The sequence below is a fragment of the Poecilia reticulata genome, chromosome 16 (assembly GCF_904066995.2).
Source record: "Poecilia reticulata chromosome 16, P_reticulata-male-v2, whole genome shotgun sequence".
NCBI lineage: Eukaryota > Metazoa > Chordata > Actinopteri > Cyprinodontiformes > Poeciliidae > Poecilia > Poecilia reticulata.
Window position 1 is genome coordinate 11565274 of NC_088845.1, and position 22529 is coordinate 11587802.

General features: G+C 36.9%; 1 protein-coding gene across 5 annotated transcripts; it reads left to right on the forward strand.

Moving 5' to 3' along the window:
- The first annotated feature begins 4365 nt into the window (after nucleotides 1-4365).
- On the forward strand, nucleotides 4366-21240 carry cblc (Cbl proto-oncogene C). 5 transcript variants are annotated; one of them, XM_081617028.1, is made up of 14 exons: nucleotides 4370-5407; nucleotides 5498-5622; nucleotides 5735-6181; nucleotides 12534-12680; nucleotides 12771-12927; nucleotides 14041-14162; nucleotides 14839-14976; nucleotides 15085-15172; nucleotides 15288-15419; nucleotides 16970-17185; nucleotides 18587-18712; nucleotides 18799-18827; nucleotides 19575-19630; nucleotides 20708-21240. In XM_081617028.1, the coding sequence occupies exons 3-14, from the start codon at nucleotides 5808-5810 to the stop codon at nucleotides 20836-20838; spliced, it is 1716 nt and encodes a 571-aa protein (XP_081473154.1). In that variant the 5' UTR covers nucleotides 4370-5407; nucleotides 5498-5622; nucleotides 5735-5807; the 3' UTR covers nucleotides 20839-21240. The 5 variants fall into 5 exon arrangements, with proteins under 5 accessions (XP_081473155.1, XP_081473156.1, XP_081473154.1 ...); XM_081617027.1 differs by having other exon boundaries at nucleotides 4370-5208; nucleotides 5363-5407; nucleotides 5498-6181; XM_081617029.1 differs by having other exon boundaries at nucleotides 4366-5407; nucleotides 5498-6181; nucleotides 16973-17185.
- Nucleotides 21241-22529: the final 1289 nt, after the last annotated feature.

Consider the following 22529-nt stretch of genomic DNA (forward strand, 5'->3'; position numbering starts at 1 on the left):
CTTAATGCCAAGAATGAAATATTTTCAGCTAATGTTCAAATTTACCAGACTGCAAGCTTCCACGTACTGGACGCATCCCTACATACTGATTTGAAGTTATTTCCAGTAACGTGGTGTTACTAAAAGATAAACTTCCTGTTGGAAATTTTCATGTCCTCTTCTGCTTCCATTAACATAATTTTGGACCTTTTGATTTGCATGTTATCCATCACACGTTTTGAGTGCCTCGTGCTCATTACAGTTGCCCACTTCCACTTCTGAACTGATTTGATCTATTTTCTGTGAAAAACAGACAATAATTTCCTGGCTGTGATGCATTACAGCTGATTTCATCTGCAGAAAACGTAGAAAGTCTTTGGTAACAGCATGTTGAACTTCCACATTTACTTCTCTTCTTCTTTGCTTCTTATTTCTCCAAATGCTTTATTTAATATTTTTGACAAGCTCTCTCTCTTCTAGCATGCAGTTAATTATTACGCATGTCTGAAATCTGCATCTGACCTTAGACTTATACATTTTCTGTTGCTTGGGTTTGGGAACACCACCAGCCTGCACGTTAAGCTGAGCTCAAGAAACCACAAACAGAGGAACAAGGAGAGTAACAAACTGCAGATTCTTCATCATGACTCATGAAGCATTGCTGTTTGTAGACCTGCTGCGACTTCACACCCAAGCAGACACAGTCTTTTCTTACTTGTCTATAATCCTGTCTTACCCCACCCTTAGCAAGGTTCTCATTACCTGGGTCAATTTGGGACTTTCCTCTTTCCACTGAAGTGTGGAGTGGGCAACGGAACGTCAAGCTGTGTGTCTAAAGTCCCTAAAACACCCTGACACTATCAACAAGCCCTGCAGCTGTCAGTGCACTCAACCATTATGGTTAAGTGCAATAATAATGTGTAATTATTTATCAAAAGTATACACTTGCTTGCACATTTACAGCCTGCTTACTCCTGAAAACACACCTCTTAAAGCCTACAGCACAATGCAAACCGTGGAGCTCCACTGATCTTTCCATTCATACTGACTTTCAACAGAAAATATAATAATACTCCTTCGTGTCACCCTTGTTCACCCTTCAGCAGAAGGCTCTCACAGAAAACCACAGGGTAACACAGCAAAGTTCATGGGAGAAATGTGGCCCTCTTGTGAGAGGACTGCTAAAGTACAACACAGCTCTCAAATTACAGTGTGATTAGATACACAGATCGTTTTCATCTCATTTTGAACCTTTGAACTTATACAGTAGGGTGCTAAGTGGTTTTTGACTGGCATTTTTAGCACCTGGTGTTTTAAACTGCGAGCAGTTTTATCTTTGCTTTATTTCAAAAACTGAAAGGGGTTTCTGTTTCCCTTTTTCCCAATAAAAAGTGCAGAGTTAATTAGTTCTTTCTTAAATAACTAACTTGAAAGATCAATGCTTTTAAATGAGTGTCCCCCCCTTACTGGCAGGAACTGTTAAGTTATACATACTTTTTGTAAATTAAATATTTTATTCTTTGGGATAAAAAAAAAACATAATTTACTACTTAATTCCTGGTACAGTAACATATTTATGTATGGAATTATGCTGGTCGATATTTACAGTCTGCTACATAGTACCTTTCTAAAGTAATAATGATGTAGGAGAAAAATGATGGAGGATTTTTTTTTTTTTAGCAATTTTCACAAATAAACTTCTGAAAAGAGTGGCATGAATTTGTACTCAGCCTTCCTGAGACAACATTTTGTGCAAACATTTTCTTGCAATTATAGCTTGAAGTCTTTTGAGGCATGTCTTTAACAGCTTTAGACATACTGACTGAATTAATTGCCCTTTCTTGTTTGAGAAGAAACAAAAAAGGGCAGTCAGATTGAATTGGGAGCATCTGCCAAGATCAATTATAAAGTCTTGCCACTCAAACTGTCAGTTGGATTCAAGTCTGGACACAGAATAGCTTTTGTTGTATGTTTATGGTCATTGTCATCCCGAAACACAAGCCTTCGACTGAGTCTCAAGTCTTTCGCAGCATCACACAGGATATCTCCCAGTACTTTCATTCTTCTGGCTTTGTCCATTTTTCCTTAATTTGTGCAGCTCTTGAATCACCGTAGGAGGAAGCTGAATGTTGTTCTCCGGACTTGGAGAGAACAGGCTATTTTTTTTTACCAGGCTATTTACTTCAAACCACAGCATGATGCCACCATTTCTAATGGAGAAGGCGTGTCATCCAGATGATCTGTTGTGTCAGTTTTCTGTGACACATAGAGATTCTGTTGGCTTCATTAACTGTGAATCTCTGCAGCTCTGCCCGAGTTACCATGAATTTCCTCCTGCCTCCTTCCCCGGTTAAAGCGTTTCTTGCCCAGTTTAATAGTCTTATAGATTTGAAACAAGAGGTTTCCATACACAATACAATAAAAAGACAAATGCATATTTTTTCCATGATTGACAGATAAATCAGTCCAATTTTTTTTTCATTTTAGAGAAAATATATGTTAGATTTATATACTGATATCTTCAAAATCAGCAGACCACACATAGAAAGATGAGGGAAAGTCCAGATGACGATGTCATGACTTTGGAAACTGCTGATAGGTTAACTGACACATTTGAGCTAATTGGAAACCAAAGACCTTGTGAAGATGCTGGCTGAAGCTGGTAAGACAGAGTCATCATCTACAGTGAAATATGTTCTGCACTAATATGTGCTGAAAAGCCACTAAGCAAGGAAGAAGCCATTACTGCAAAAGAAAGAGGGGGAAAAAAACCAGTGTGCTGTTTAAAAATGCACACAGGGACAAACATCTTAATTTATGGATCTTGTCCTGTGGTCTGGGGAAACTAAAGAGGAACTGTTAGGCTGTAATGATGACTGTTACATGTGGAGGAGAAAAGGGGGCGCTTGTACACCTGAGAACACCATTATAACTGTGAAGTATTGGGGGTGGCAGCATCATGTTGTGGGGCTGTTTTGCTGTAACCAATAGGTTTGAGTCAAATCACACAGTTCAAAGACAATGCTACCAGATACTGAGGAAACATATGTACACACTTATCATTTTGAAGACATTAATAGCTAAATCTCTAACATAATATGTCACTCATTATTGCGGTATTTAGCAAATAGGATTTTTTTTAATTATAACTAAACTACAACAAGAGACGTTTGGACTGATTTAACATCATACAATGAGAAAAAGGATGCATGTCTTTGTATTCATTTTATGTAAACTTCTGTTTTTAACTGTATGTCTTACAACATATACCTACAGAATGTGGAGTTCTTTGGTCTTCATTATCCTATTTGCATAATAATGTACTTGGATAAACCACTGAAAACATCACAGAAAGATTTTATTCAGACTTAGATAAATTAAATTATGTACAGATGTACTGCATGGACAGCATGTGTCTTCCAAAGGTTGCTCTACATTTTATTTAAGGGTATAAGATGAGTATAGTTCTTCTGAAGAACATTGAGTATAGTTCTTCTGCACATTAAAGTATCATAAGATGCCCTTGTGGAGCTCGGGTAACAAATGTGCTGTTCGTGGCTGTACTCTAATAAACAGACCACGTTTAGTTTGTGGCTGCAGCAAGTTCAAGATAACCCACATCTGCATCTGAAGCAACTGAGTCAATGAAGTAGCTTCATTGGCTAGTGCAGGTAGCTACATATGTTTGTGCAACTTGAATAAATGCGGCCATTTTTTCAAGTTGTCATCCCTCCGCACAATAGCTGTAGGTTGCGGTAAAACGATATTGTCACATTTAAGCTTTGATCGTTGGTGTTCCCACATATTTTATAGCCCACAAGCTCTAACGAAAGCCGGTTAGCATTAGGGTAACAAGTAAACAAATGGCAGTTCCGGCTTGCGACGGAAGTTGCGGCCATCGTTCAGGCAAAGCATCATGGGGCGTAAAAGCACGCCACACTTCAGTTTTTTATATGTAAGAAACAAACCATTTATCATTTTCATTCTATTTAAGAATTGTGTACTACTTAGTGATTATGTAACACATTAAATCTAAATTAAAATGTTGTTATAATGTGACTAAGATTTGAAGCACGTGGATACTAATGGAAAACATAACAAAAATAGAAAATGTTTAATTTCCTCCTATTTTATATTGATGCTTTCTCTTCATTAAACGCTCTATATATTTAGTTAGGTGAATAAGTATCTCATTGAAGACCCCTGTCCTGTCAGCTGACCAGGCAAGCTAAGAGCAGTGTTTAGCTGCCTTTTCTGATACTCTGTGGATAAGCAAAATTGTGACTGGTTTACTTTTAAATCTTCTTTGAATTTCACAAAATAGGATCAACAGGAAGTTTCACAGATATTTCCTTGATATCCGGTAAATTATTGTTCAATATTGATTTTTGTGATTTTGTGGGGGTGGGAAGTTAAGAAATTTGTCAATACTATTAAAAATTGCTTTATAATAGCTTTCATTTGTGTCAAATCTAATTGTAGTCTATTTTAGGTGGAGTAACAAACAGCAGCCTCATGATGGTGCTAGAGGAAAAGTAGACATGTGACCAACGGCATTTGAATGGTGTGAAAATCTGCACCAATAAATATGCCATTCAGAGAAAAATTATTCATTTTTTTTTTTCTCATGACAACATCTGTGTTGGACCTTCTCAAAGGTCATTGTCTGAATGTCTCAAAATAGATTTTATATCATTGCACGAAGACCGACTGAAGAACTTAAACTGAGTTTCCTGCTAACAGCTGAGAAAATATGATTGTATTTTGGCACGGTCGTTATTTTCTACACTGGTTAGCCCCTGTTATCAGAAAATGTTCTATTTTTGCTCTCTCAGTGAGTGGCTGCGTTTTGCTTTCATTCTAGTAAATCTTTAGTTATGAGTGCACACCTTCCTGTCTACCTCAATCCCTCCCATCTCTCTTTCTCTCTCTTTCTGTCACACACTCTCTCTCTCTCTCTCTCTCTCTCTCTCTCTCTTTCTGTCTCTCTTTCTCTCTCTTTGTCTCTCTACCCATACTTTTTTGCCTGAGCAACAGAGCAAAGAAAACAGACCTGTTTGTCTTACTGAAACCAGGAAACCAATCAAAGGCAAGACAAGTAGGAACAAAAAGGGTGACCTGAAGAGAGACAGAGAAGAAGCAGCTCTTTTTCCATGGTGCTGCATGTAAATATACCTGCTCCATTGACCCTGAGCTTGTAGGATTGTTATGCTGCTGAGATAAATCCCGGTAAGAAAAGTATGGTGCTAAAGAGTGACTCTGTGTGTATAGTAGAAAGGAGTAAATACAGGCTAAGAGGCATCCGTAAATGCTGCTTTTTCTTGTTTTGTCTACTTTACCAGAAGGTTGTGTAATAGGCCTTGCATTCAATTTTCTTTTCAAGTTCTAACATAGAAACTAGAAGAGGACAGCAGTGTTTACGCTGGCCGTAAGTGCTCCATATATATTTTTAGGATGTAGGAGTATGCGCAGTCCAGTACAAAACAAAGTGATGTGTGATGTGCGTTGTGTGTGGTAGGTGGAACAACACCGGATGCTGTTTGAAGAGGATAGGATGCAGCGTACTCAGATCAACTTGAGGACTCTCAAAGATTATTGTACTGACTGCGAGTGTCGGTGTGATCAATCAGAAACCTGAACTCTGTAAGCTGTAGCTCCACCCATCTTCTGCTTATCAGTTCACATTCATTCAAAACTGAACTTTGACATCTCATGACACAGTTTAATATTTATGGTTAAACGCCCTCTTATGCAGACACATACTGAAACACGGACGTTTGAGGTACTTTTTGCATCACTTCACTTTCAAACACACAACCAGGATCTTTATGGCAGAAGCTGGTCCGGGAGCCTCGAGGAGCACCAGAATGAGCTGCAAACCCCTGACTGGTGAAGACCTACGGCTGACGGAGAAGACCCTCAAAAGACTGGAAAGGCTTTCGGAGCTGTGTATGAACCCCCGCCTTGGCCTGAGGAACAGTCCGCCATTTCTGCCAGATCTGGTTCGAGAGACTTCGACTTTACTCACGCAGGTCTGGCTGCCTTATCAAGATGTTAGGACAGGAGGAGGCCTGGCTCCACGAGGGGATGAGGCGAGATACTTGAGAATCCATATCAGAAACCTGCTGGATAAGACGGACCGGGCCATGCTGCTTTTCAAAGAGGGCCGAGAGAAGATATTTGATGAGACATCCAGCTACAGGTAACAATACTTCCATACTTTTGAAACTCAGATTTTTGCTTACTCTTAACAAATATATAAATTAGTTCAAAATTTTTGCGCCAAATAAATTTCATTCAGAATTGCCTGTGTTTAGGAAAAATATAGAAAAAAAACGGTATAAATATGACTGTAAAGGTAACTTTACATAATGAGGCGGCTCTTTCCATAAATTGGCCACGTGAGAATTTTTCTCTGTGATTTTATTGACAGCTACTTCCAGTTCTAAGTAAACCTTTGCAATAGGTTTATTGCGTGTTTTGTTAATCCACATTCCATTCAGAAACAAACAAACCAGGCATATCTCACATAGCTAAAAAGGAATTTGATAGAAACACATCTCACTTATAGACTTAACATTTTATTCCATCCCAACCATACTATATAAAACTAGCTTCCTTTTCTGTCCTTCTATTTATGATTTAAAGCTCTGCTAAATTGGGCTGGTGCTTTTATTACATAGTGCAAGTTTATGCCCAAACATAAAAAGACATTTAAAATTATCCTTAACTTTCAAGATAACATTTTTAATTGGCCCTATACGGAAGTTTAATAACGTTGATAAAACCCATGATAAACTAAACTCACTGTTTCCCGGAGTCTTAATAAAGAACTTGCTATCGTCATAAAGTGACGATGACTGTAAGCAGTTCTCCGTAAGTGGTTACATTCAAACAGCTCAGTGGATCTTACTTGGAGGCCGGGCTGCCATCTCCTGCTAGGAATACTAATGATGATTGTGGAAAAAGGGCCACAACCTGCATCTTTGTAATGCTAAGAGGAAACCTGAAAAAGCAACAGCAACAAGAATGTCCTTTGAATTTGAACCGCTTGAGACAGAAAGTGCGAGAAATAGCTTGCGAAAAAACTAATTGTCTGTTTATCCCCAAGTAGACTGAACAAGCTCTGCAGGAAGAAGGATATATTTACCTCTGTGTTATGTTTCATTCAAATGTTTTCTGACAAGACCCAAATCTAACTTTTCCAGTTTGTTTTCTTTTGAGATACACATCAGTAAAGCATTTCTACTGATTACAAATGCTAGTTAGTGGAAGTGGGCTTTTAAATTGTGGGGGGTTTTTTCTCGCTACAGTCTTCCTTTTATCACTGAGGCAACAATTAGGAATCTAATTATTCTCTAGTATTTGTAGATGTCCGTTTGGAAAATAAACTTATCTGAAAATCAAACAGTACATTTTGCTCGTATCAGTAATGAGCGATACAGATGAAGTATCAAATTTAATACCAATCAAGCTCGGCGAGCTCGACAACAGTACAGAACAAAAACCGAATCTGGTTACTCGATGATCTGGATGTGGAGTTATGCAGGTTCTACCATATACTCAATATATTCAGTAATTAAATATGCAGATATATTGCAGAAAATGTGATTATTATCACAAGTTACTTTGTTTAGATTGATTAATTTAAGCAAAAGTGAAATTCTGAAAAAATGAAGATGTATTAATATAACTGAAATGTTTATTTCTTTTCATTATTTATAATGATGTTGTTTTTTAAAAAATCTAGAATTAGGTTGTTTTGAAAATATTAAAATAACATGAAGCAAATTTTAAAGGCAGGATTTTGAATACCAAATTGCCGGCATACTGAAAAGTATGTCCATCCACAGTAGAGTACTTTTACTTTTGTCACATGGATTACTGTATCCGGAATGCATTATTATCAGGAAAATGCGTAAGATGGAAAACCATGTCCTGGATCCTTCTGTATGAAACTCTTAACGCGCTGACTCCAGCCTTAGTTCATGCCTTCTAAATTTAACCCAAACTGGCTAATGGGCTCTGGTCACAACCCAGGGCTGTGGATGCGGCTGTTTGCATGTTCACCTTCTATCATACTTTTTCCTTCCGCTTAACTTTCACTTAATATACATAGCACTCTACAAACAGTCAGCTTCTTTAGCAATAATCTTCCGTGGACAGCCCTCCTTAAGGAGCATGATGGAAAACTTTTAAATTTGAGGATCTTCCTCCGGATTTTATATTCTACATCATAACCATCTCTGTATGAAAAATGTTTTGTTTTTTTGTCTTAAATGCTATTCAAACATTCTGAGAAACTGAGAAAGGTGTGGTTTTATTTGCTGTAAGTTATAGTCACCAAAATAAAAATGCTTGAAACATGTCAAGCTCATTGTAAAGAATCTATTTAATTCAATTTGTTTCACTTTTTAATTAGATTTTTTTAATGTAAATTCATATTTTTACTGATATTCTAATTCATTGAGATGAATCTGTAGAACAATGCAGACGTGTACAACTAGAGAATATCTTTCAGCAAAATCTGAAAGTCAGCTAAGCCATCTTTTTGAATCTCTTTGCACAACAGATGGGCCTCTTACCAAAGCAGATCCGCATGGGCAGCCAAGTAGCAAGTTCCCATACGGTTACGTGTGTTGTGGCTCGCAAGTCAAAGTGCATGAATATCATCTTATCTGTTTTAAAAATGTCTCGCTCCAACATGCTCTTTGTTGCGGCCTTGTGAGCAAATTCTCTGTCTATTTATGAAAAATTTAATGTTTAGTTTTAGAATAACGCGGTCGGATGTCAAACGAGGCCTGAAGCAGAACTGAGATCTGGCTGACGGAGAAGGAGGCAGAAACACGCTGTGGAAGGTGCAGCGCTTTTTGTATAGTCGTTTGCAAGACAATGGTGCCTTCGTCTCCTCTGACAGACATTTTTAAAACAGATGCAAATATAAACAGTGCCTCTTACAAAATTAATTCTCATGGGTCACATACTGCATGTATGGTTTCGCTAGAAGAAGTTGGACCAACATATATTAAATATCTTTATTTAGTCATCAACCCAGGAAGAAAAATAAAGTAAAAATACCACAGAGGAACACATTACAGCCTTTTTTTTGTTTTGGTAAAAATCTATTTAGGGACATATATTTTCCTTCTTCATCAAAATCCATTACACATTTGTAAAAAAAAAAGTTTTAAATAGTAACGACCACATGTGACATACTATAAAGATTAATTTTAAAGGAAGTTTGCGTTATTCCAGATAATGTAAATGAAAATCAAAAAGTAGTACTCAAAAAACACTTTTCTAAATGGATTTGCATCTCTCCACAGTCTTATAACCATGCTGATTTAAGACTTTAAACCTATTTAAATTTTAGGAAACAGGTCAGCAATTTGTAAGTTGATGGAAACTATGAAAATCAACTGAGTCCGCAGACTGAAATGCAAAAAGAAAAAAAAAAAAAAAAAACAAGACCATCTTTCTTGCTAAATATTGTGTTGCAAATTAAAATGATATCTTAACCAGAGGCAAACAACAAAAACAAAGTAATTTCCAGAAGGGTGTATATTAATGATAACAATACGTAAACCGTTCTGTGCTTATTTCACTTTAAATGAGTTGTGAAGCAACAGCACCGGAGGTACAGACACAATTTGGGGTGGAGTGTGCGTATATTTTTTAAGGCTTTATTGGCTACACTGGCCTTTAATTGAGAGTGGTCAGACAGGAAAGTGGGTTGTGAGAGTGGAGGACGGAATGCAGGAAAGGTCATTGGGCTGGGATTCGGACCCGCATCGGCACATCGAGGATTAAAGGCCCCATTATGTGAGCTGTGTACTCTACCACTGCGCCACCGCAGCAACCCAAGGGTGCATATATTTAAATTAGTAAATATAGAAAAAGAACTACATAAAGAGGAACAGATGCATGTCTTTGAATATCCAGCGGTGTTCCGCTGTGCATCTCAGAACTTTTTCCATTTTCAGTCTTTCATGATATTTCCAAGCATCATGGCATTAGATGAGGTTAGGTTTATCTCCAGTATTGTAAGCCTGATTGGTGTGCGAAAAAAGTAATAAACTTCACCCCAATAACACCATATTACTTAAGTGCACCAGATTCACTAATTAGAACAAACATTGCTAACCAGGGATCTGGTAAAATGATTGCTGTGCTATGTATATTATTTCCTATAGTTTTTAAAGAACAAAAGTAGAAAAAAGTTGGACATACCTAAACTACGTGACCAGATGTATGATGCAGGACATCAGACATCTTAGAAAGCCTTACATCAGACCTGGTGGAGATGATGAAGGTCCTTAAACTGGGTGAAAAGCACTGCAATATTAAATGCACTCCTTGCTATGCATTTTTCTATTATTTCTCTGTAAAAGTTAGAGCAAGTTTTTTTTTTTTTTTTTTTTTTTTTTTAAGAGAATAGCCTTAAAACTGTGACCAGGCTGAAGACGCCTACGCTGTAGTCCACATGAAGATCATGTTTGTTGCTACTGTAAATTTTACCACAGGGTTGATGTCCTTTGAAATGTATTTTTAAACGCATGGGCTCAGCCATAGCGAGAGATGTGGCTTGTGCATTTCCTCCCACCTCCACCTCTACTACTCCTCTTTTTCTAACACTCAGTAGAGGTTGTCCTTTTCTCATTCAGATAAAAGTTCACAACCACTTGTCAAATATGTTAAACATTTCTGAATCTTGGACAGATCAGAGAAAACTTTATTGAGATGCATTTTAATCAGTCCATTTTTTACAAACGGAAAAATAGCCTAACTTTGCATTATATTATTTCGTAGAGTTTCCTAAAAACTCTACTACGTCACACAGAGGTTTTGATAAAGAGCATTCGCTGCAGGTGTGAAAATAGGTTTTAGTGATTTTCGATGTACTTTTTAAGGTGTGACATCATGCAGTGCACAAAAGTTACATGCATGAGAAAGAGTGGAAAAACACATTAGCAAAAGCAAAGGAACTCATTAAAAAAAAAAGTAAAGTGAGACCTCTTAAAAGTGGTCTGAAGTGACACACTGGCCAGTGGAACATTTTGTGGTATCTACAGACGAGCTTGCAGAAACCAGCATCCTGTTTGCAAGCTGGACTACTTGCTGTGTGATTACCTGTGTGTGTGTGTCTATGGAAAATACCAGCAGTGCTTCGATAACACTGCTGCCTGCCACTGACTTACTGCACAACAAGCTGTTAAGTCACAGCAAGGCCATATTTTATATGCACTGAATATGAGCGACTGGATAAACTTGACATAATTGCAACGTAACAAATATAGACATGAATCTGATTTTAAACCACCTGAACATTTCTTTTTCTTTTTGTATTTTCTCACATTGCCATGGCACATTTCTCCAGATATTCTTTGGATTTCTTGTTATATACCAACAGTAAGCTGTGTAAAACATGAAATGAAAAAAAAAAATACAGTTTTATGCGTTTTCTTGTTTTTGTCTTTATAAATTAAAAACTGTGTGCAAGCATTTGCAATTAGCTCAGTGGAGTCAAAAATTAATAGAACCACCCTAACCTACAAATACAGCTGCAAATCTTCTGTTGTACATCTTTGCCAGTTTTGTACATCTTAACGAGAATTTTTGTATAATTTGCTTTTCAAATTTATATGACTCTTGAGACATTTTCAGTTGAATTTAGGTCTGGATTTTAAGTGGGCCATTCTAAACACGTCATTTTGATTTCAAAGCATCTATGACTATATGTTAGGGTTGTTTTTGTTGTGCCTGGAAGGTAAATCTTTACTCCAGTCTCAAGTCTTTTTCAACCTAAGGTTTTTTGTGGTGAAGGCTGAGAACTTATTTTAGTATTGTTTTTTATTTAGCTCCATCTTCTCATCTATTCTGACCAGCTTCTTCATCCCTGTAGAAAAGAAGCACAACATGATGCCACACCTGCAAACATGATGCTGGCACCATGTTTCATGGATTGTTCAGAGTGAGGTTTAGTGTTAGTTTTCACTACAAATACCTTTTGACAAATAAGTTAAAATTCAATTTTAGTTTCATATGACCAGAACATCTTCTTAAGTCTTGAGCCTCTTATTAGGCTTGTTTTAAACTGTAAATGGGATGCCTTATGGATTTTTGTCAACAATGGCTTTTATCTTGCAACAGGCCAAGTGTATGCCAGCTGTTTTGTTGAACACGTGTGCTGTTGATACATTCTCCACAGTATGGCTGTGGAGAATGCATTACAACCCCTCCAGAGTTACAATGGGTTTCCTCCCTGTCTGTCTGAGTAATGCTCTATCTGTCAACTAAAGTAAACATTTGCGCCTTGGTTGCTTTCCATAAGTTTGTTTCAGATGGTGGGTTGTACAGAACTCTGTTCAAAGCTTGGGTTGGTTTTTGATCTTGGTCTTTTACTTTACTAATGATCTCCAAAGGAAATTGTGGGGGAAAAAAATGAACTGGAACTATATATTTTCTACTAATGCAAAAATATATCTTATTTTTACTCAGAGAGCTATTTTGTTCTGTACCTGCCTCTGAAAGTTCACTGTGTTTTTAATTGTCAGGAGGAATTTGACCAAACTGTCCTTGCTGTTCAGTCACATGCTGTGGGAGCTCAAGGCTATGTTTCCAGGGGGATATTTTCAGGGTGACACCTACAAAGTGTCTAAGATTGAAGCAGATCAATTCTGGAGGAAGTATTTTGGAACCATGTAAGTTTAGTGCTTTTTACTATATCTGTAGTACAAGCTTAATATTGCATTTGTTTCATGTAAATATATATGAATGTTGTGCCCTGATAGGTGTATCGTGCCATGGAGAAAATTCAGAGAACAGTTGAAAAGTGCACATCCATTTGAGGAAGGGATGGAAGCCATGGCTCTGAAATCAACAATTGATCTTACCTGTAATGATAACATCTCAGTGTTTGAGTTTGATATTTTCACACGGCTGTTCCAGGTAAGTAAATGATTTCCAGGAAAAGTAAGAACTTAGATACATAAATAAAACAAAAAGAATTTAAATAAATGTGTAACCCCTGCATAATGTCTGCGAACAAGATCTCACCCCTATCTACGTGCTGGAGGGTAATCTTAACTAACTAATATATTAGAGAAAGGGATGCTGTGCTTTGCTACAAATTGTCAAAACTACAATAACTAGATAACAGGTCAGGAAAAAGTTTTCAGAAATAAATAGCAAGGGAGAGAAATAGTTATTCGTGCTTGACGTTGACAACTGTAACATGTAGATGTGATGTAGAATTCGGTGTGTTTCGGTTCAGTTAAAAAAAAAAAAGTTAAAAGGTGACCCAAACACTAACTCTGACAGACTGTAAAAAAATATGTAAAAATATGTAATATTGTTTCATGTAAACATTATTTACATGAAACAGCCCCGCGACTGATGACCTCTCACTGGGTGTCAGATGTTTAGCTAATTAGCCACGGAGGATTTAGATTAGCTGATAGCAGCGGTAGCTAACCTACCACAGCGATCACTTATTAGGTAATAATGGCAAAATAAACATCAAGCATTAAAAAAAATAATACCATAACGACCTGAATGTTCTGTTCTTTGAGTGGGAAATGTTTGAGCGTTTTTTGGTGTTGAATTATTGTCAGTGGCAATGACAATGAGTCTGTACGTAGCCGACACAAAGAGCGAGAAAAAATGGTTTTGAGTTATTCTTCAACGGTTTTTCTGTGTAAAATTTCCCTTTGCTGTGGCGCACTGCATTGAATTAATAATACCTTCATCTCCAGGTTTCATTTTTTTCCACGTCAACGTTCTACAGCGGCAGTGCACATTATCGATGGCATGTTAACTAATGGTTTTTTTGCCCTTCAGCATTGTGCGCATGCGCGAAATTTCTGGTCGTAAACAACAAATGCAAGGGGTCCACATAAATTATTTTCGAAGACAACGATACAGTCAACTCAGCTGGCTTATTGAAATTAGTACAACAGATGCAGGCACATTTTAATAAACACAAAAAGTTAACTGTAAAACATGTTTTTGTGATGTCTTTGAAAATGACTCATCAATTTACTGTTCTTCTGCCTCTTTTAGCCTTGGAAATCACTTATAAGAAACTGGAACCAGCTTGCTGTGACACACCCAGGCTACATGGCCTTTCTTACTTATGACCAAGTTGTAGCTCGGCTCGAACACTACCTGCACAAACCTGGGAGGTAAGCACAGGCACAGTCTTATGCTTATGCTCTGAAGTGACAGAGCAATGAAAGATGCTATTCAATATTAAATGTGTAATCACGTAAAGTGTTTTTTTAAATAGAATTAGACATTAAAAGGCTGAAAATTAGTTAAAAAAATAACAAAAGCAATAAATGACGTGTCAGTTTAGTTTAGCTGTTAAAAATGTCCAAAACGTTATAAAATAGTTATAGCAACATTTCTTTTCAAAATGCTTCTATTCAAACTTCTCCCATCACTGCAAGCTACCAGATTTTTCAGCATTCCCTCTCTACACTGTTGTGTGTACTGGTGCAGCATTTCATTCAGGTTGAGGTCTGGGAATTTTCCTTCATGATGTTTGTCTAATAATATTCTCTTACAAACATGCAAGGCCTTCACAGAACAACATCATTTTTATTTCAGGTTAAGTTACCTACAGGTGTACTCTAACTACAAACTAGATGACTCATGAAGGCAATCGTTTGAACATGTTTTTGTTTTTTTATTCAGGGATGTAGTAGTGAAGAGCACTCACTCTTCACATTTCTTTGTATAAAAAAATTAACATAAAAAGTTTGTAGCTCAGATTAGGAATAGGCATCAATATATTTTACTACCAATAAGTACAGTGACAAAAATATTTTTTTCCTTTATATCATTAAACATTTCCAGCTTCATCTTTCGTCTGAGCTGCACCAGAATGGGTCAGTGGGCCATTGGTCATGTGACCCCTGAAGGCGACATCATCCAGACCATTCCACAGAACAAGCCTCTATACCAGGCACTCATCCAGGGCTTCAAGGAGGGCTGGTCAGCACAAACACACACACACACGCATACATGCATACACACACAGGTCTCTTTTTCCCCCCCTCAGTCTAAGCAACTTTTAAGAGCTGTCTGTTCTTGTAACTGCAGCTACTTATACCCAGATGGCCGTGACATGAACCCTGACCTGACAAGCTTGTGTGAACCGACCGGCAGAGACAAAGTCAAAGTTACAGAAGTAAGTTAATACACATTTGCATGTCTTTTAAAGAGAATCTTCTTTTTTTTATTATTATAAAACCTTATTGATAATATGTTCTGCTTTATTCCTTTAACCAATCAACCATCGACAGGAGCAGTACGAGATGTACTGTGAGATTGGAAGCACTTTCCAGCTGTGTAAGATCTGTGCAGAGAGGGATAAGGACATTCGGATTCACCCCTGTGGACATCTCCTGTGCCAGCCTTGTCTCACGGGGTGGCAGGTAGGAATCCCATGCATTTAGAAAAAGATCCCAATGCTGATCAGTCTTCAGATTTGCAGACTGAGCTGGAGCTGAATCATAAACATTCCCACAGACTTCTACGGTACTCTTCTGCATGCTCAGTGAAGTGAAGTAGACCAGATTGTCTGAAAAGGTTTATTTTTGTAGTCTATGGTTTTGTATTTGGTTTTATCATCATGACACTATAACAATGCTGGTTATTTGAATGTGGTTTGGGGTTAAGGTCAAAATATCATTTGTGTTCTCAATGCAAACGCTTAATTTAAATGTTGAATTGCCAGGAAGTGACTACTCTTTTTCATAACTACAGACAGGGCAGAAAATAAAAGCCTTTGCATTTTTCACATCAGGTAATTGCTCTTTTGGGCTTTATGTGACTGGTTTAAAAAAACAATGTTACACGTGTGGCCATTTAAAATGTAGCTTGTAATCAGAAGACTGTGAAATATGAGATTCATTTAAGATTTTCATGTGATCAACAAGGACTGTAAAATTACATATGAGCATTTTCTATTACTATTATTTTACTCGTGTAACCTATTGGGGTATTTGGAAATTTTAACAAAGTACCTTTGCCACATATTGAACTAACACAGATATCTGAAAGTAAAGCAGCTGATCAAAACAGAAAGGAATGTACCTTTTGTTGATCCAGTCTAACAACATCTCTATTAGATCCTGCAGTGGCACAGCCTTATCTTATGTTTTTAAAGCACAGAATTACATAACAAAATTATAGTTGCTATTGTAAAATCATGGTATCTTGCTTTTTGTAAGCATTTGGATCAGCGAGTCAGCCCCTCCAGTTTATGTGTAGAGGCATAATTTTGTCAGAAATGAAGGCGCTGTGTCCTGACATTTGGCTCAGAATTTCCTGTGTGAGATCAGCTTCACATCCTCTTCAGTCACATTGACTTTGAGTAAAAGTCAGTGCATGTGTGTGTGCGTGTGTGTGTGTGTGTGTGTAGGTGTGTGTGTCTGTGTGTGTGTGTGTGTGTGCGTGCGTGTGTGTGTGTGTGTGTGTGCGTGTGTGTGCGTGTGGGGGTGTGCGTGAGTGTGTATGTGTGTGTGTGAAAGCACACAAGAGATTAATTGGAAGAAGAGAAAAAAAATAAAAAGAAAATAGGAGAAACCTCATCTTTGTGAGACGTCAAAGGAAGAATTACCATCTTTTCTTAGATTGCAGTTTTTCGTTGCTGATTGACAGCAGGATCCGGTTGCCAAGGCGTTCAGAGCACAATCTCTTACCAGACATGATTTAAAAGCTATCGCTGCATCTTGCAGTCAAAACACTAAGCATCTCCCCATCTGGCTACAAAATGGAAAACCTCAATCGAAAGTTTCTGTTGAAACTGTTGGTATTTTCCAGCACTTTTTAAAACACCGTCTTTGAAGCTAAGTTCAACTCTTTCCACTACACATTGTTAAAAAAGATCTGAACTTCTACTGACTGTATGTGACAATGGATTGCTACGTGTGAATTGTCTTTCTGTGTCTTTACCTGTATTGGGTTCGTGATCATAATTCAGCAGAAGTCAGCTGGCCGCACCTGCCCATACTGCCGCTGCGACATCCAAGGGACCGAGTCCATCCTCGTCGAGCCCTACCTGAAAGTCAGCCATAGGTGGGGGGATGATGAAGAAGAGGATGATGGTGGTGATGATGATGATGATGATGATGATGACGGTGAGGAGGATCATGAGGACATTGAGGTGGTGGTGAAGGAAATGGCTGCCCTCCGGAAGGTGTGTGAATAATAAAATCTGTCTTTCATTTTGTCTAATTTTAGCTACGCTATCAAGTTTGTTCAAGATAAAGAAATATGAACAATAAATTGTTTATGTTGCTTTAAGTTAAATTTACTATTACAATTATCGATACTGTGAAAAGGTGTTTGCACCTTTACAGATTCCTTCTTTGTTTTTTGTCACTCTTAAATGTTTCAGATCATTTATTATCATACCAAGATAATCATAGAAAATACAAAATGTAGTTTCAAATTCTGATTTCATTTAATAACAGAAAAAAATCTACCCAGCAGTAAGAAGTACAGTTCATAGCTGAGTCTCTCTAACTGTCCTGAGCCTAAGGACACACCCAGCATAATAAAAAGTTTAGTTAAATACAGAAAGCCATAAAGGCCCTGAAGCAGAAAAAAATCCCCCGCAGTATCACACTACCCCCACCGTGTTTTGCTGTTACAATAATATTCTAATTTTGAAATTAGAATATTTCAAAATTCTAATTTCAAAATTAGTTTTATGCCAAATGTATCAGGATGAACACTTTGTACAAAGTCCCACTTTTATCCTGTCAGCCCACAGAATTTGCTCAGAAGTGATCATCAGGATGATCTTTGGTAAATGTGAGCATGTGTGTTCCTTCCAGTCTGTCTCTTACTGGGTGTGGCTTGTGAAAATGAGTGAAAACTGAGGAAAAAATGCTGACCATTAAAATGAATCTATTATATATTTTTATGCATAGCTGAGATGGGTTTAATAATTTTTTTTCTCTTGATAACTGAAAATAATATATTTACTTAGATAATTATCCAAATACAAATTTGCTTGATTTATATGACAAAAAAGCAAAAACAAAGAAATCTGCATATGCCAAAAAATGTTTCACAGCACAGCATGTATAACATTTGTTATGATCTTAGAAGGTTTTTGGGGTGTTTGACATTGTAATATTGTGCTTAGGACTGGTTAAGTAACAGACTCTATGAAATGGTAGTACGTGATAAGTAATCAAATCCTAATAAAAAATATAGAATATATGCAGTTCACTCTAGAAGTGTTTTGTCAAAAACATTTTTTTTGTTTGTAATGTTTACGTGGGACACATTTCCAGTTCAGTCCCAAATACTTCACTAATCCAAAAGAAACTTAAATTAAATTGGTCCCTTTTCTTTTTCTAAACTAAACTTTTTTTTTTGGCTCACATAAAATCTGAGTACTGCACATTTTTAGAAAGTGTCTGTACTCCTACCACCTTATTTCGGATCATTTGTTCTGATCTGCTAACCAGTGTTATGTGTGAGTAGATGCTTATCGACATCAAGGAGACGTCATTTAAAACACAAATCAGCACTTCTTAAGCTGGAGAAAGGTTCTCCACTGACTAATAGCATAACTTTTTAACAGTTCTCAAGTTTGGACTCCCAGATCAACAGTTCTCACCTCAGAGCTCCACCTTTACCCCCGAAAAACGGCGCTACCGCAGACTGCCCGTCTCCCAAGCCGTTTAGCAGACATTCTCACTCTTATGATGTAAGTTTGCTCATTTACTCGCTGTATAGATTATTGATGAGATTAACTGATATAATCTTTCTGACCCGATTTTCCTTTCTCTGCAGGCGGCATCTGAGAGACCAGAGGCGAACAGGTAGGGCACGGCTGCTTATGTATAGAGTAGATAAATCTTGACACTTCAGAGATGTAACACTTAAATATGTAATTCTTGTAATTTATCCTTGTGGTTTGATTTACAGTAAATTGTTAAAAACAAACAACAAAAGAACAATCTGAAAGGAGCAAACAACTTTAATTGTAAAATGACTCAGCATGTTATAGGCAGTTTTTGACAGTATTGCTTTGATTTGTTTTGCTTGTTTTAATTTGGCTGCACACGTATGTATTCTTAAGACTATTTGCAGTCGTCAGAGAATTTTGATGTTTAAGGAATAAATAAACTAATCTAGCTGAAAATGAAAGAAGTGGCACATTTGTCATGCTTTTTGACATTTTCATGCTTGTTTTTGTCTTCACGTTTTGAATCTGTATGTTTTCTGGTCTTGTTGCACATCTTCTTGCATTCTGTCTCTGGACTGATAATAAGTTTACATTCAGCAAAACAATGTACCTTGAATGCTGTCATGATATGGATGAAACGGTTTTCACTTTCAGAAATGCAAAGTATAATCTCAAACATTATTCATGAATAAGAATAGTTACACCGTTTTTACACAAATGACTTAAATTATCTTGAAAATTTGGAGAAAAAAAAACTGCAGAGTTTTCTTTCTACTTAATAAGCTCCGTAATATTCTTTTATCGAGTTTCATTTCGATTGCTTGTAGTTTTTCTTTGCAAATATTTTCATCTGGATTATTTTAAATTGCTTTTCAAACAGTCCTGGATTCTTTGGCGAAGCAGATTCTTCTTCTTCTTCTCAAAAGGCTGCAGACTGTAAGTTGTAACCTTGATCCATCAAGCATGAATTCACAGTGCAAGGTTATGTACAACGTACTATTTTAAACCAAAAAACAATGGAATTGAATTTTCAAACACAGCACAGTCAAACACAGTTCAAAAATAATAACATTCCTACATCTAAAACCATATCCATCACTGTTTTGATAGTAAACATATATTTTACTAAGCAAGTAATTGACTATTAGGTATGGTAGGTACAAGCAAAGCATACAGCGCTAACAGTCATGATTGCTGCTGATTGTAGGAAACTGGATCGTTAAATGAAAGTCTGTGTCAGTGATGAGTTCAGTTAGTGAGGTTGTTTATTGTGAGAACTAATGTGTCAAATAGGTGACATTTATTCAAGGTAAAGGCAGTACGCATTCATTTTAAAAAGTTTAGTGGAAAGGGGAAACAATTCAAGAAGAAGCAAAAAATAAAAACAGGCTGCTCTGCTCAAATGACTTAAATTATTTGCTTAAGGTCTTTGGAACAGATTTTTACTACATGTATTTTGGTCGGTTGTTATCTTGAAAAACAAGTGGATTAATGCAAATATCCATTAAATATAAATGATGATTCATACTGTCCAAATCTAAGTTTGTCTTAAAAATCAAATGTGCAAGGTCTAAATTAAGTTTGTGCCATCTTCTGTAAAACACTGGCTTAACCACTTCCTGTTTCAGTCGGAGGGTTTGGTGTTAATGCAGGAAGTGCAGCAGACAATTTCTGCTGAAATTACAGCACATTGTATTTGGGTTTCTCTTATATAATACAAGAGGCTATTTTACAAGTAAATGTTATTTCACCTGCATTTATTGTATTAAACAAATGAGAAGAACTAGATATTGCTGTTCCAACTGAAATAAATCAGCAGTGACATGCCAGAATCGATTGGTTCAAAGCCAAAACCTGAAGAGGAAACAAAAATACACATACATAAAGATGAAAGGTTTTGAGCATAGTGAAATGGAAAAAAAATAAGGCTAATTTAGGCTACTGTCCCACAGCTGTGCTACTTATGAGAGTGGCACATTACAGTGACCTATTTTGTTTTTCTGTTGTTTGTAGGCGCAGCAGCATGGGCCGGACCCTCCAGTCCAGTCCAAGAGAGAAGACGTAAAGAGATGGAGAGAGGCGCAGCAAGACTCAGAAAAGACAAATCTGGCTTAGGAGAAATAACAAGAACTATGTCCTCCTGATTGAACAAACAGAACGGCAACATCTGAAGTCTAGGAAATGTTTAACAAAGAAGCAAGAGGGACCTGAGATAACTTTTACAATAATAAGACTAAAGTGAATGTAAAAAAAAAAAAGAGAGGGGGGTTATCTCATGTCTGAATGGCCATGTCTGCTACAAATAGTCCTGATCAGAAATTTACATCAACTCTTCATCAACAGGAATATCGTTTTCATTGTGGGTTTTTCCTTATTTGCTTAAATTATTTGTTATTTTCTGGTGGACTGATAACACACCATACAACTGTAGTGTTTTTTTTTTTTTTGAAGCAAGAAGTAGATGCACAAGTTTAGATTTATTTTTGGATTGTCTCTTGTCCACTCAATGTCAAGCAGATATAAAAAGGCTGAAATATTCACATACACCCCCTCTATTTTTATGTCCGTTAACAAGTTGCAAAGAAGCTGTCGTTTTCGTAGCATGTAGCTTTTGTAGCTGCAAGGTCATGAGATAATTCTCACTGGATATTTGATCACTCTTTATTTAAAATATGAAACCGCTAATTTCATTTGGTTGATTTAGTGGGTAGAATTGAGTAATTAATCACTGTCCTTAAATGCAAATTAATTTTTCTGCTGCCACAGAAGCTTAATGTTAGCTTACTGTATCCATTCCAAAATCGTGTTGTTGTGGCAACTGTTGGGAGAGTTCAAATTTTACACATTGATGACAGGAAATTATTTTTGTCTCATGGAGTTTGGAGGATTTGCTGATGAGAAAGGAGCTTAGCAATACCATGGAGGGTGTCAAAAAAGATTTAAAGCTGCCAACAAGGACAAGACAAAGACAAACCAATCTGACAGTGTGACCAAGAATACTTAAAGGAGAAAAAATGAGGCCATTAAATGTAAGAATATTTTACCCCCTGTCAAAGAATGTGAAATGATGAAGGCTACCTCCAGCTTCTTATACTTCATCCAGTTGGTTAAACATGGACATTATAGAGTGATGATTACTAGCACACATCAAAACTGGTTTTTAAATGACTAAAATTGTCTAACCTTAAACTTCTGGACTGGCCAAAAACTCAACACTGTTGCTCATTTGTGGTTTGTAGTTAAAGCAGGGTATTTGCCAGTAATCCAACTGTTTTGAATGAGTTCTAGCCTTTTATTTTTTTTTTTTTTTCATAAATTGAGTGGTAAGAACTTTCAGCTAAAACTATGCCAGTGGCATGTTGATTGCTCCAAAAAAGGTCTACTTCCTCTACAGCTGAGGGTCAATAATCCAAATACCACCAGGGCTACATTTGTATGTAAGCCTAGTAATCATAGAACATCCGAAACAATTTCCAATTAAACAATTCTTGTTTTTAAAAATCATTACAAGTGGAAGCTGAACTATCAGCTCACAGTGAAAACGGCGAGATCCAAATGAATCGTTAAAAGGCACAAACTAATTTGACCTTCACGTAAATGACGGTGTGAATGTAAACGTCCGATGAGAACAGCTGCTGAAAAAGAGGAGTGGGAGGTAATCCCTCTGTGGCAACCTGCTGTTCAATAATCACATTGACATTATCACCACGGTGAATTCATCCCTAACTTCTAAACGTAGTCTCGCACACCATCGTCTTTGTAATCAAATCATCTAATCAGCCTCCTAGATGTAGAAAAAACTGACTCAAATTACAAATGAATTAAATTATGAAGA

Coding starts and splice junctions, on each gene's coding strand:
- cblc (XM_081617028.1), top strand. CDS start 5,808: ATGGCAGAAGCTGGTCCGGGAGCCTCGAGGAGCACCAGAATGAGCTGC. Junction 12,681..12,770: donor AGGAAGTATTTTGGAACCAT/GTAAGTTTAGTG, acceptor GTGCCCTGATAG/GTGTATCGTGCCATGGAGAA. Junction 12,928..14,040: donor TTTTCACACGGCTGTTCCAG/GTAAGTAAATGA, acceptor TGCCTCTTTTAG/CCTTGGAAATCACTTATAAG.